The sequence below is a fragment of the Equus przewalskii genome, chromosome 17, assembly GCF_037783145.1.
Source record: "Equus przewalskii isolate Varuska chromosome 17, EquPr2, whole genome shotgun sequence".
Lineage (NCBI taxonomy): Eukaryota > Metazoa > Chordata > Mammalia > Perissodactyla > Equidae > Equus > Equus przewalskii.
The window spans coordinates 21,058,089-21,072,506 of NC_091847.1; the positions used below are offsets into that span (position 1 = coordinate 21,058,089).

General features: G+C 36.6%; 1 protein-coding gene across 2 annotated transcripts in view; it reads left to right on the top strand.

Moving 5' to 3' along the window:
• HNMT (histamine N-methyltransferase) overlaps nucleotides 1–14,418 on the top strand; it is a 41,121-nt gene that overhangs the window by 1,636 nt on the left and 25,067 nt on the right. For both annotated transcript variants that reach the window (XM_070581250.1, XM_008523866.2), the window contains one exon: nucleotides 4,515–4,567. In XM_070581250.1, coding sequence (XP_070437351.1) covers nucleotides 4,515–4,567 — 53 coding nt within the window. The remainder of the gene's footprint in view (nucleotides 1–4,514; nucleotides 4,568–14,418) is intronic.

A 14,418-nucleotide genomic window follows, 5' to 3' on the forward strand; every position in this document is an offset into this window, starting at 1 on the left:
GCATTCTTGGATGTATAAGGAATTCTGTTTCCTTTTCTATTTTTCATGGTTCAGTTTTTAAGTGTGATTTTTAAAAATAGAGTATTATAGAATATATTAATAAGTAATAGGATAGTTAAAAGTCAAAGCAGACAGCAAATACAGACAACTTCTTATCTAGGAACTAATTATAGTGTACTTCTTTGGGTCTTTTTGCTCATTTCTAAAATTAGAGGTAATGAGTTAATTTCTGAGTTATTTTGCAGTACTAGACTTCTGTGTTCACGTCTGTAGCTTATCCAGATCCTTGGTTTCCTTCAGCCATCAGTTTGGTTTGAAGAGGCACCATAGATGGATGTAACATAGTGAATGATGAGCCCTGTCTTCAAAGTGTATACAGTGTAATTGGAGATACTGAATATAGAGTTTATGAAAGACTGAAGAACTTCCAAAGGCATAACTAAGTTTGCATTATAGTGGTAATATATAATTAGGAATGATCTAAATCGAAGTATCATTCATTTGAAAAAGTACTATTTTCCTGAGGGTGATATTTGTAATGAGATTTAGCTGAAGGACCTTTAAAATAGCTGCTTAAAGTTGTTTATGTTATAAGTAGGCAACATGCCTGCTTCATTTTTCATTTATAATTTTTTTTAAAAAGCTAATGTTTCTAAAAAGCTTATAACAACAATAACGACAAAAATACTGGTTCCTTGCCCTACTCCCATCCCTGACTCCCACTTTCCAGAAGTGACCACTGTCAACATGCTAAAATCTTTTAGTTGTTTCTTAGGGAATTTTCTTTCCTAATTCTAAATAACACGTCATTCTTCTCCTTCTTAATTTTACTGTATTAAAAGAGCTAAATATACTTGCACATTTCCTTCCCTATCATATCAATATATTTATGTCAAAATTTTTGGCTGTATAATTTGTTCATATCATTTTTCCTATGTACATATTATTCATAATTAAACAATGCATTATACTAACAATTACATTTCCTTTCATGTACGGATTTTTCCTTTTCCTAGAGTTAACTATTTTCTTGATTTTAGTTTCTTTTCTTAGTTTTCTATATACTTAACCATTATTTATACACCAAACATAAGTATTAATTTCCTCTCAATATATTCCAAGTGACCAAGTAATCTGTAATATTTTCCCCAAGAGAACATCTTTTCTGAAGCTCTCTGTTCTTTTATTCCAACCTGAAGTGACTGGCTTTTGGCCTGCTATACAACTACTAATGAGGGAATTTATTTCACCTTCTGGAAATTCTCTTCTCTTCTCTCCAGTATTGGATTCCCTGATTCTGGATCTCATGCCATTCTTTTCTTGGTTTCCTTAGTCTTTTTCTTTTTCTTCAGCTAATCCTTTAAGAGCGTCCCAAGAAGAGTGCATGGGAGGTAAACTTTTCGAGACTTTGTGTGTTTAAAGATGTCTTCACTCCATGCTCATGTTTGTTAGATAGTTTGGGTATAAAACTCTATCCTGAAATGATGTTATATCAGAAATTCAAAGGTAATTTTTCATTGTCTTTTATTTAGCTACTAGAGTTACTGTAGAGAAATCCAATGCCCTTCAAATTCCTCATCTTCGGCTTGTGACATTTTTGTTGTTATTTTGTTTTTCTTTTCTCTACTTAGAAGCTTTCAGGATCTTCTCTTGTATCAAGTATTCGGAAATTTTTAGATAATGAGTTGTGGTGTGGGTCTTTTTCACCCATTTACGTGTGTAGTCCCTGGGCCATTTCAATCAAGATTCAGATCCCTCAGTTCAGGGAAACTTTGCTATTGTTTAATCATTCCTCCCCTCTGTTTTTCTCCTTCTGGAACTTCTAGTCATCAAACACCAGACCTCTAGAACTGATTCTCTAATTTTCTTATATTTCCAGTTTTCTACAATTTTATCTCTCAGCCCCTTTTAATTTTTTGCTATTATATTTTTAATTTACAAGAATGTCCTTTTTTTTTATACCATCCTGTTCATCTTTCACAGATGTAATACCTTCTCTTATCTATTATAAAATTTTCCTCTGCTCTCTATATGTCTCTGCTGAGTTCCCTTTTTCTCTTTCTTTTGGTCTCTGTCTCTCACTGTAGTAATTGGATATGGACTCAGCCATATGCTAGGGAATTCTCAGATTCTCTCTTTCCCCAGGGAGGAATCCTTCAGTGATATCTCTGGCTGTGGAGAGGGGATGGTGTAAGTTACAGTAAATAGCTATAAATAGTTGTTGGTTGTTGTTGCATGTAATGGATTTAGATCCTTGCCTGGAAAATAGTAAGTTTTCAGTAATTGTTAGTTATCACTGTAATATGTGAAATGGGATAATAATCATACCTGTTACAGGGGTTGTGAGGAGTCAGAGTTAATTCATGTAAATCACATAGTTGTGCCTGGAATAATAATGATTGCTAATATATGTTGAGTGCTTGTCGTGTGCAGACACATTTCTAAGAGATTTACATGAATTAAATCATTTAATCCTCACAACACCTCCATAAAAAATACGATTTCAGTCCTATTGGGTAAGTGGTATTATTATCCTGTTTCATAGGTAATAAAGATGTAGGGAAGTTAAACTACTTGCCCAAGGTAACATATAAGGAAGCTGAGATTTCAGTCTGGGTCCTTTCCTGCATAGCCTCATTGTGGTACCCACAGATATAAGCATTTTTAAGAATTAACCAAGAGGATAGATAGGGACGAGTGTATTAGGATGCATGAGCTGGAAGATAATTAGAACCAAGGAAGGCAACTCATTCATAGGTGTCCTTGACTCCTTCCAATTTCCTTAAGAACCTTGCTTCCACCTGTCTTCATCCTATTAGTCTGTGTAGGCTCTTTTACTTCAGCTGCAAAACAGGCTCATTTTCCATCCCAAAGCCCAAACAAATACCCTTCTTTCAGTTCATGTTCACCTCTAGCCATCATTCCTTTCTCTGCTCACTCATTCATCCGATTTCAATGATCTCTAGATCTTCCTCTTTAACAAGTTCACTTTGAATCCCACAGCTATCTGACTTCTGCTTTCAATCTTCTTTTAAAACTGCTGTTATCAAAAAGATATTCATATTGCCAAATTCAATGCATATTTTTCCTTTTTTATTTTTTAGTAGTACATTGCCACCTGTGACACTACTGATGGCTTTCTCCTCCTGTAATTGTCCTATCATCCATCTAATTGTCCTACCATCTCTCTGAGCTTTACCATTTTCCTCTACTTTGAATATTCCACATAATCCAGTGACTTTTAAAAGTTGGCATTACATCATCATCCACCACTCTTCTAACAATGTGCCATATCCTTGGGTGGTGGAATCTACTTTCCTAGTTTTGGCCATTACTTTATGACAGTAATTCTCCAGAATACATCATTGATCCTGACCTCTGTCTCACCCAGCTTAAATCTTGCCTATCTAAATGTCTGTTGAATTCAGATTTCTCAAAAACAGAAAACAAAAAAAAAGAAAAAAAAAACCCTGACGAAACATAAATTTGCCGCTAAACTATATTCTCCAGCTTCCTTTTTGGCACCACACTTAATTAAGTCATCAAAGCTGGAGACTGGGCAATCACTGTGCACTCGTTGTTTTTCTGACCCCTTTACATCATCTAAAGCAAGTCCCACTGTTGCTTCCCATTGCATCAGTTCCACTCTATTTCTAGTCCTAGAGCTATAATGCTGGGCTTTATTATCTCAGATTCCAAATTGAGAGCAAAGTAGTGTCTTATTCATTTTTATATCCTCAATGCCTAGGATGGGCATATAATAAATGTTTAATAAACCTTTGTTTGTTGAAAGGAAGTTAGCCAGAAGGAAGGATGGAAGGCAGATATCCTGGAGATAGTGGGAATCCCCTTAGCTTTCCCCCCACCTACAATGAATGTCTGATGATATCACTAGACTCAAAGGCCTACTTTTTCTTTTTTTTACATTTAATATTTTCTTTTCTTTTTTAATTGAGGTAACATTGGTTTATAACATTATATAAATTTCAGGTGCATATTATTATATTTCGATTTCTGTGTAGACCACATCATGTTCACCACCTAAAGACTAATTACCATCCGTCATGGTACACATGTGCCCAGTCACCCCTTCCCGCCCCCTGCTTCCCCTCCGGTAACCACCAATCTAATCTCTATGTGTTTATTTGTTGTTGTTGTTATGAGTGAGATCGTATCCTGTTTGACTTTGTCCATCTGACTTATTTCTCTTAGCATACTACTTTTTCTATTCTTGTTCTCCAAACAATCTCTAAACCAATGGTTTTCCTACCTCTGAGAAGTTTATAATGCTGTTTCTAAAAGTCTCCCAGTTAAAGACTGTTAATGAATGGAACCTATATTTCTACAGGTTGCTCAAGACAACAATATAACCACTGAAATGATTGGGACCTTTCATGTTGGCCTAGTTTTTGTTCACTGTAATTTCAGTCTCTTCTCTTCAACTAAACCTGATAATCAGATTTTACAAAGCACCTAACACATTTTTCTTAAAATACATGCATTTGTTTTTGCAGGATTGGAGACAAAAAGTCAGAAATTAAGATTCTAAGCATTGGCGGAGGTGCAGGTATGACTAACACATTTTAAAAATTTGTATTTCACTCCAAACATCATGTTGTTTGATGGCTATATTGTTCATTCTTTAAGAAAGCTATTTTCCTTTGCTGTTGGAAAAGATTAGCTTATTAAAAGTAAGGGCAATACCACTTCAACTAAGATGAATGCCCCTGTAATTTATAGGATTTGGGACTTCAGCCTTCATTACTCTCTGTAATGTGGATAAGATGTGGCTTTCTTTTTTATAAATAGAGAAACATATAGGACATGTTTGGATAACTTTTATCCAAAATGATTTAACTGTTCACAGAAAAGGAAAATTTCGTAATACATTCCTTAAGCTTGCTCCACTTAAAGTGTGGTCCATGGACTGGTTGCTGGTTTGCAAGCTGTTACTGGTCCACAAGGAGATAAGAAGCATGCCCTGGACTGTAAATCAACACACAGCTCCCTTCACTGAAAAAGTACTGTTGTGGGGAAAATATGCTTAATGACATAGACTCTTGTGACCCCACTCTTTGAGTTGCACTGGCCTAAACCATCCCCTTCCTCTGCTCCAGTTTCAATACTGCCCTCTAAGCATTTGACACACTCCCAAACACCCTTTCATAAGCTTTTCCTGGCCTCACTGCTCTTAGAGCCTGTGCTTTGAGCCCAGGGGAAAATGGGAAGTCTGGAAAGGCAGATTGATGTGGGTGTCATTTCTGCCTCTGCCACTAATGAACTGTGTGACGTTGGCTGCAACATAAGCTTTAGTTTGCTCATCAGTAAAATGGGAAAAATGAGTTATATCTCATAGGGTTGTAGTGAGAATTATATTGATGTTTATAAGGTGCTTAGCACATTGTTATTGCTCCTGTAAGGTGCAAGCTGGTCCCTTCTGCAAAAATGAAACAAAAAAGTTCATCTTCAGACTTTGCCTCATATCAAATTCCTGAGTAGTGTTTGCTTTATTTTTTAAGTTGCTAGTAATTTGGAGGTCTGAGTTAATATATTAATATATAAAATATAGTCATATATATTATATTATGTATGTATATATTTATACATATCTTTATTTATTTATTGTTTTCTTTTGAAACAATGACTGAGTGATAGCTTAGTATTGGTTACCACTTGATAAGTGGACACTCCATTACCACTTGTTACACAGTGCCAAGTGGTAACCTCTTGAGTGCTCCAGTGCCACATGAATGAGTGAATTGTGGCACATATTAAAACAAAGGTGGCGCTGGCCTGGTGGTGCAGAGGTTAAGTTAGCACATTCCGCTTTGGTGGCCTGGGGTTCACTGGTTCAGATCCTGGGTGTGGACCCATGTATCACTTGTCAAGCCATGCTGTGGTACACATCCCACATATAAAGTAGAGGAAGATGGGCACGGATGGTAGCTCAGGGCTAATCTTCCTCAAAAAAATAAATAAATAAATAAAACCAAAGGTAACCAAGAGCCCTCTAATAGAATGGGACAGCTAGTCTTTGATGTCATTATTTGTTCAGTTTTTAATAAAATACACTGTGATATAATGTAATAAGGACTAACTCTTAAAATCATTTTACTTTATTATCATCTTTCACCAAGGACACAAAAACCAATAAGAACAAATAATAAAGGATATTGTCATGAATGATCTTATAGAGAGTGTTTAAGCTGAAATTCTCTATTATTGCTTGCCGATATTTTGAGTCCTAAGGACTCTAAGAGTGGTGAACTGCACAGAGTGTCCTGTTAATTCATTTAACCAAGACAGTCATTTCTAGTGTGTTTTGCATATGAGTTTCAGGCAAGCAACAGGCAATGAGACTATCATTTGATAGTGTCACTTGTGCTTGGACAAGAAGAGAAGCCCTACAAGGAAAAGTAATTAAAAATAATCTTTATCATGGCCGAGTTAATTGACCTTTTAATATAAAGTTAATTGAATTTCTAATGTAAATTTATACAGATGCTTATAAGCTATCTAGATCAAGGAACATTTGGCCTACACAGTGATTCCTTACATAAAGGTGCACATAGGAACAGTACAGAGAACTTATCAAAACAAAGGGGGCAACACTTGCAGTTCTTCTGATTGAGCACTAACATTGTATTAATAACCGGCTCTCCCTTGAGGTGAATATGGGTACCCTCTAAGGTCACTCTTCATGAGAAATTGATCAGAAATATAAGAACTCCAAGAGAAATTCAGGCTATAGATACTTTGCTTTCACTGCTCAAGTAAACTACATGAAATCAAGAGCAATACATTTAAAATCCCTAGGTCTAGATGTCCCTGGCATGAAAGAGCAGTGTTTGGGAAGAGAGGACTCCACAATCAGTTTGAGTGCTCGTATCCCAACTAGGAGATGCTCACCTGATAACCTGTCATTGCCTAACTGCAAACACTGGGCAGAAGAACAATATATTGCAATACAGTGAGGAACTTCCTGTCCTTAGCTTAGAGCAATGGTCTCCCCACATGTTCCACAATCTACAGTGTGCCTGAGATGTTTTTGCATTATTCTGCGGCTTGAATATCCTTCCAGATCAGTCACTGAACTCCAGTCTCTGGCAAACAAGGCCATTGGCCCTGTCTGGTACATTGTGCCCAGCTCCCATAATGCATCTTACAGGGGTCTACTTTGGCCTTAGCGTACAGGCCCCTCTTGTTTCACTTCCTAGATGTTCTCTTGGTTGCCCAGACACCTGCAGATCAATCATATTCTGCATATCTTTGGTGCAAATATTCTCTCTGCATTCATAATGGTGCTCCCACTTCTCCCCACCACAATGGAAAAACATACCAAAAGCAATCAAACTAAAAACCCCCTAAATAAAACTGTTGCTTTCATATCACTTGATGCTTATTTTCTTTGAGAGCCTATTTGATTTTCTTTTCAGAAACATGAGCAGGGGGTGCATACACACCCTTTTCTGTTTTCTGCCTTTTTTCTATAGAGGTTAGTGTTTCTGTGGAGAGAGGTTCCACAGTTTAAGAGAGAATCTAAGGTTTTGGAGAAGGGTGTTTGGCAACTCAGTTCAGAAGCCAAGCAAATATTAGGGCTCGGAGTAGTTCAAAAGAAAGGGAGTCGATGGCAAACTTTTTGATGTTGTCTTTAAGCAATCTACCACCTCAGTAAAATATAATCAGTCAGCAGCACTGTTACCCACAGACTATATGTTTACTGTTAGGAAAATGTATGAAATAAATGTTATGTGAACCTGAGAAAAGAGAGAGAGGAAATCAGGAGAAAAACAAATCACAAACGGAAATACAGACCACGTAGCTTTTACAAACCCCAAATTGGGCAGTGTAAAGCCGCGTGTGTATGTGCATGAGTTTGTGTGCTTTAATGCAACACAGTGAGCAGCCAGGATTGCTTTATTCAAGGTATTCATATCATGTTCATTTCAGCAATTGTTTTTAGATATTGACAGCAATTGCATTGTATATCTAAATCTCAGAATATGCTTTTTGGTCCATCTTCCACAATGATGCTTCCTAAAATTAAACCAGCCAATGGAGCTTCATTATTATTCAACTTTTAATGAGTGTTGTCTTTATGCTAGATGGTACATGGAGAAAAAGAAACCCATATTCTTTTTGGTAAGGGAGAATGCTATTAATTTACAGTACATACATTTATGCCTGGAAAAAGGTTTCAGAAGGCAGTAATGGGCAATGTGTTCTCCTTGCTCTGGGCTTTGCTTAAAGGAAAATCATTCTATCTGCTGCATTGTTTAGTTCTTATGTTCAAATGCCAGAAAGTTTTGTAAGGGTTAGACAGGACTATAACTCAAATAATCTCATTTTATCAGCTTTTTTATTAGCCTGTTGTGTACCAACTCAATTGCCACACCATATATAATATAATAGTATATATGTTTGTAGATAATATTTTTTAATCCACTGAAGCAACTCACATATGAAATACAGGTGGTATGAATCCTCTTATAACATTTTTTTGGCAATGATTTTGATGACATATGTTGAGAGCAGTTATGTGGTTTTCCTGTTCTGTAACATATAGACACCAGCATTCCTACAGAGATTAAAAAACAAAAGCGAGTTTAGAGACCAACACCCTCATTTTACAAATAAGAGACCTGAGAACCATGAAGGCAGAACAAGACCCAGGTGTCTGGACCTTAGTCGGTACAACAAATTATACTAAGCAGCTATAGAAGTTAATTATTGACCTGGCAAAGGAGAGATTAGGTACTTAGTAATGACCAGCTATTTGAACAGTCTTATTTTATCAGATTATTAATCTTGTCTCCTTTCATAAGTGACATATTAAGGTGACACTGAAGTTTAATCTTCTACGTTGGTTGGATAGAAGTGGAACAAATGTAATTAGGGCAAGAACTGGAAGAATCAATGTGTCAGCTTTAGAAGCCAGGAGGTAATAAGACACAAAAGTTAATGTGTTCCAGTGGTCTAGAGTAAGACAAAAGTCTGTATCAGCAAATTAGGAATGATTGGGGAAATACTGGGAATTGGTGGATTTTTTTTTGTCCAGAAAAAAAGAATGTGAATGAGTTTATAGCCTTCTTCAGATATTTCCTGTTGAACAAACTACAGAATGGTTGAATTGGGCCAAAGGTTGAGAGATTTCTTGGTTCAGTATTAGAATTTACTAATGATCAAACCTGTTCAGAAATGGAAGCACACATCTTGGGAGATAGTTTATTCTGTCACTCTAGGAGGGCCAGCATAAGCTGGAAAAACACTTTTCAGGCACGCAATAGAAGGGACTCAGGCCCTGATTTCTTGGGTGTTTGGGCCATTAAAAGTACTTTCAGTCCCGAAAATTTATGGTTTTATGAGAAGTAGGCATTTCTCCAGAGTGGTGTGGCTAACACCATGTTGACTATATTGAGGAAGTGTAATTTAAATGGGATTTCTGGATAGATGAACACTTTTTAATCTGTATTCTAATTGCTTATAACTTGAAATGAGTAAGAACTATTGTACTCAAGCGCAGCATGCTAGCAGGTACTTCATCACTAGAAGGATATGGACTCTGGTGATTCACTAATCTACAGGCTTTAGGACTGTCTACTTCAGGTAACCGTAGTTTTGGGCCTCAGAAATAAAGTATTGTTAAAGGCATTCATAACCATATTATTAAAAAAAAACAAAACTATTCCTCATATATAATTTTACCAAAATAGTTTCCCCCATTATATTGTATTTAAAACTTTCAGTAAACATGGAAGTATTTTTAAAGACAAATACATTGCTGATTTGAGAAAACTAACATAATGCTGCAACATTGGAACCTTTGTCATTAAAACCAGAGTAAACAAGATTGTTTTGGCTAATTCAATAAGCCTTGAAACAAGAAAACAGGGGATAATGAGCAGAGTGAAGACAAAGCTACCGTTATTTGCAGATTAAATGACTGCATACTTAGAAAAGCCTATAAACTCAGTTGTGCAGCCTTAGCATTAATAAGAATGCAGTAATGACCTGATATAAGTAAAATAGGTAAATAGCAATATGGTAGATCCACATTCTTTTTTTGTTAACATTTGAGTGTTTTTCATTCACAGTTTTGATTATTTACAAGGTACTTGAAAGCCCTGGCATGTGGTTGTCTATAATTTTGCTGAAGGTCAAATTTGTATCTCGCCAGTTCTTGTGCTAGGGTGGGATGCAGACTCTTAATTATTGAATAAGCTTCCACTTAACATACACTATTAAATAAAACTTCGCTATTTAATATACATACACATGCAACCCTGGCGTAGGGGGTCTGTTGTCATCTTCATTTTATAGATGGTGAACCTAATCACATGTGGCACAAGGGGTTTGGGGGTTATGGAGATTGGGGTCAATACCCAGGGTCTTCTGTCACTTTGTCTCTATTAATAACAACAAATTGATAGAAATGAAAAAATATTTGATTAGTTAGCTAATAAGATATTTAATACAAAATATAAGAAACTTATTTGAAGAAAAGTTCAAATTTTTACTGAGAACAATTTGAGAAGGTTTAAAAAGCCAATATGCGATATAGATGAGGTTACAGAGATATGGAAGCTTTCATGTACAAAAGGTAAGGATATGAAATGAAACAAAGTTTTCCTAAAAGTAATGTGGCATTATGTTTCAGTAACAGTTCCTATCTTCATCTAATACACAAAGGCCTGGTCATGCTGATTGTAAAAATATTGACATACTGGCTAAATAGCCACTCCCCTGCTGTCTCATCACAGCTCCAGCTGCTGCTTCAGCCCCTCCTCCTGGACTCCTGGATATCCCCCACCTCCCACTCTGTACCCCTGCCCGCCCCCCACCAAGAGCTCCATCAATTGCACTGGTCTTGTACCCCCATGGGGCCTCTAGGAACATGCTACAGTTCTTCAGCCTGCATCTTTTCTCAGCACCTGGCACCCTTGTCCTTAGGCCTGTTTTTTGTTTTGTTTTGTTTTTTGTTTTTAATATCACTAAAGATCAAGGGTCCAATTCTAACCATTAAATCTGGTTCTCGGAATTAACCTGAAAAAATTAAGATTTTGCACAAAAGTTCATGATTTATTGTCAGGCTGTTCTTAACAGAAAAAAATTTAAAACTAACTATATATAAAAATATATTTCCATATATAAATATATATTCATATATATTTCCACATATATATGTATACATTTACATATACTTTATATAAATGTATACTTTTATTTTATTTATATTTATAAAAGATAATAACCAGTTATACCCATTTTAAAGACTATAGTGTCACCATTACAAAATTCAAACAAATTTTGATATATTCACGGTTTAACTCTCAAGTGAGAACATTAAAATAATCCATATACACAATGATCTCACCTGGGTAGACTAAAGAAAATTATTTACTTGAGAGAAAAAAAACGGAAGAGCTTAGGAGGAAATAAACCAAAACGTTAACTTTTGTTTTCTCTAGTAGTAGATACTTTCTACTTTATACCTTTATCTGTTTCAAGTTTTCTACAGTGTTTATTTTATAGCCCGGAATAGGAACAATAAAACCAGTTAAAACTATAATTTTACAGTTAATGAGAGATGACGGTAGAGAGTAGACTCCCTGACCTCTGACAGCTCCTTCAGCTATTTGGCTGACGCCCAGAGCATTGTTCCGGCACATATGTTTTCATGACAATTTTCCTTCGGCCATTTTTGACTCACGTAATAGTATTTATGCCTGTACAGATACTTTAAGAACAATTTCACGTGTGTTGTAGCTTAGCAGAGCTTTTCTTCAGAGCCTATAGACTCTCCCATGCCTGCTCCGAGTACGTGAGCCATGATGATGAGAGTGCGGGTGATGATCAAGAGGACAGTGGTTGTCCACTGTCTGTTCTTCGAGGTACTTGATGTTTTCCGTTGATGATTTCTTGCTTGTTATTCCACAAGGACAGCAGGCTCTCAGACTCTATTCACAGTAGGGTATGAAGGACTGATAATTTTCCTCAGCAACATTTGGTGTTTCAACCACTATTAACGTGGCAGGCAAATGGAGTGAAGCTCAGATGAGAGACCCTGAAGGTTATTTGAGAGCGCGTGCGCCAGAGCGAGAGCGCGCATGAGTGAGCGCATGCGCACTCATATTGATGACGTCACACCAACTACATGTTTCTCTTGGACTACCCTTGCCACGTCAAGTAGTTTCATTTTATAGTCCTGTCTTTGGGCATGGAGAAGGTAGGAGAAAGTTAGCACTTCATTAAGGGTAACGCAATGTAACTTTTAAACATTACAACATTGTATGTGTAGAATTTACCTCTCTTTCTAGGTATGTGCTGAAGTAGCAGTCAAGTATCTGTTTAAAATTTATAAATTAAAAGTTAACGCAGGATTCAGTCTTTTCTGAGTTGTCTATCAAATTCTCTACACTTCAGTGTTCAGTACCCTTTGTGGCATTGTCTCGAAGTTTGTATTTCATGGAACATTTTGGTAATGTGGCTTTTCTTAGGCCTCTTGCAGTTGCAAAGCATTTAGGCAGTATTGTTCCTGGGCCAAGAGCCAGAAGACACAGGAAAGCAAATGGCAATGCCCTTTTGACTCAGAATGTATATGTGTAATCCCTTTCCTGAGGCCCTACACCTTTTTTAATATTCTACTCTCATCTTTCCATACTGACAGAACCGCTTCGATACTGAGGCACCCAGGGGAAAAGAGAGAGAGAGAAGGAGAGAAGAAAAGAAGTGATCTTGTCAAGAATCTTCTCTCTTTCTCGCTGCAGCCCCAAATCAGATTATACTTGCTCTGGTTGCAAACCATAGCTGAAATTATTTTTCATCTCTAAGCACAGAGTTATCTGGTCAATTTTTCTCCCTAGAAACAATTTTTTTGTGCCTGATATTCTAGTAGAGGGAACAAGAAAGATAATAATCTTAATGCAATATGTAATAGAATAAAGTTTTTCCTGCTGATAATCTAAAGAATTCACATATATTTTGATGTGAGAAATGAAGCAAGAATAGATGGAAATCAAAGGGCAGGAGATACAGCCACAGTCTTTAATTCTCCATTTTCTTGACCTGCAGTTTTTCTCATTTGAGGAAGCCCCAGGGCTCTCAAATTGGGATTTGTGTTTCACTTGATGTCAGAAGGACAAGCCATCACGAATACATGAGGAGTGCTCTTCCAAGTTGTCATTTTCATATGGAGCTGCCCATTTAGAAAGGCGAATATTCATTTCCCTCATTCCCAGTCTCCTTCAGACTTCCCTTAAATGTCAACTTTTTTATGAAGCGGACTTGACCACCCAATTGAAAATTGCAAAGCCCCCCATCCATGGTGTCCCCTCGCTCTTTTTTGCCTTGGTTTCCTCCATAGGACTTATCAGCATCCATGAAGGTGGGATATTTTTGTCTGTTTTATTCATTGCTGTGTTTCCAGTGATTAGAAACTTGCATTTAGTAGGTGTCCAAAAATATTTGTTAGATTAATGTATCATACCTTCAATTTATTGAGCAATTACTATATATCATGTACTCTGGTAAATTATCTCCATATAATGCCTCTAACCCTCTAACCTTTAAAATGACCCTGTAGCATAGACCATATTATCCTTAATTTACAGATATGCAATTTAAAGGGCAGAGATATTAACAAATTTGCATAAGATAATTCTGGTGAATACTAAATTTGAGTTCAGTTTCCTCTCTCTCTAGCCTCTAACTTTTCCTTTTCATATTTTTTTTTCCATTTTCAATCGGATGACCTTAGATTTCAAGCAAAAATGTACCATTCCCCTGCCATCTCATTAAATATATCCTTGAAGTTCAGGGAGTGGAGAAAATTTGTCTAGAAGATCAGATCTCCCCCTTTTCTTTGTTTTTGACTTTTTATAAATTCTACTGTCAGAGGTTTCAATTATATGTCCCTCTTTAAATATAGGCATGATGCATTTAAAATATGGCTTGGATGAAAGCAAAGATATTATAACCACAAAAATATCGGACTGTAAAATTAAGTAAAACACTCAACACAGCCCAGAGAGGAGACATGAGATGTAAACCTATAGTTGTGGCTGATTTGAGGGACAAGGTGGTACAAAGGAAAGAGACTTGCAAGGAAGGAGATTTTTTAAAATTTAATTTTCAGGGGCCAGCCTGGTGGCGCAGCGGTTAAGTTCACACGTTCTGCTTTGGTGGCCCGAGTTTTGCCGATTCCAATCCCAGGTGCACACCTATGCACCAATCCTCAAGCCATGCTGTGGCAGGCGTCCCACATATAAAGAAGAAGAAGATGAGCATGGATGTTAGCTCAGGGCCAGTCTTCCTCAGCAAAAAGAGGAGGATTGGCAGCAGATGTTAGCTCAGGGCTAATCTTCCTCAAAAAAAATAAAATAAAATAAAATTTAATTTTCATTTAACTTTCCAAATCAA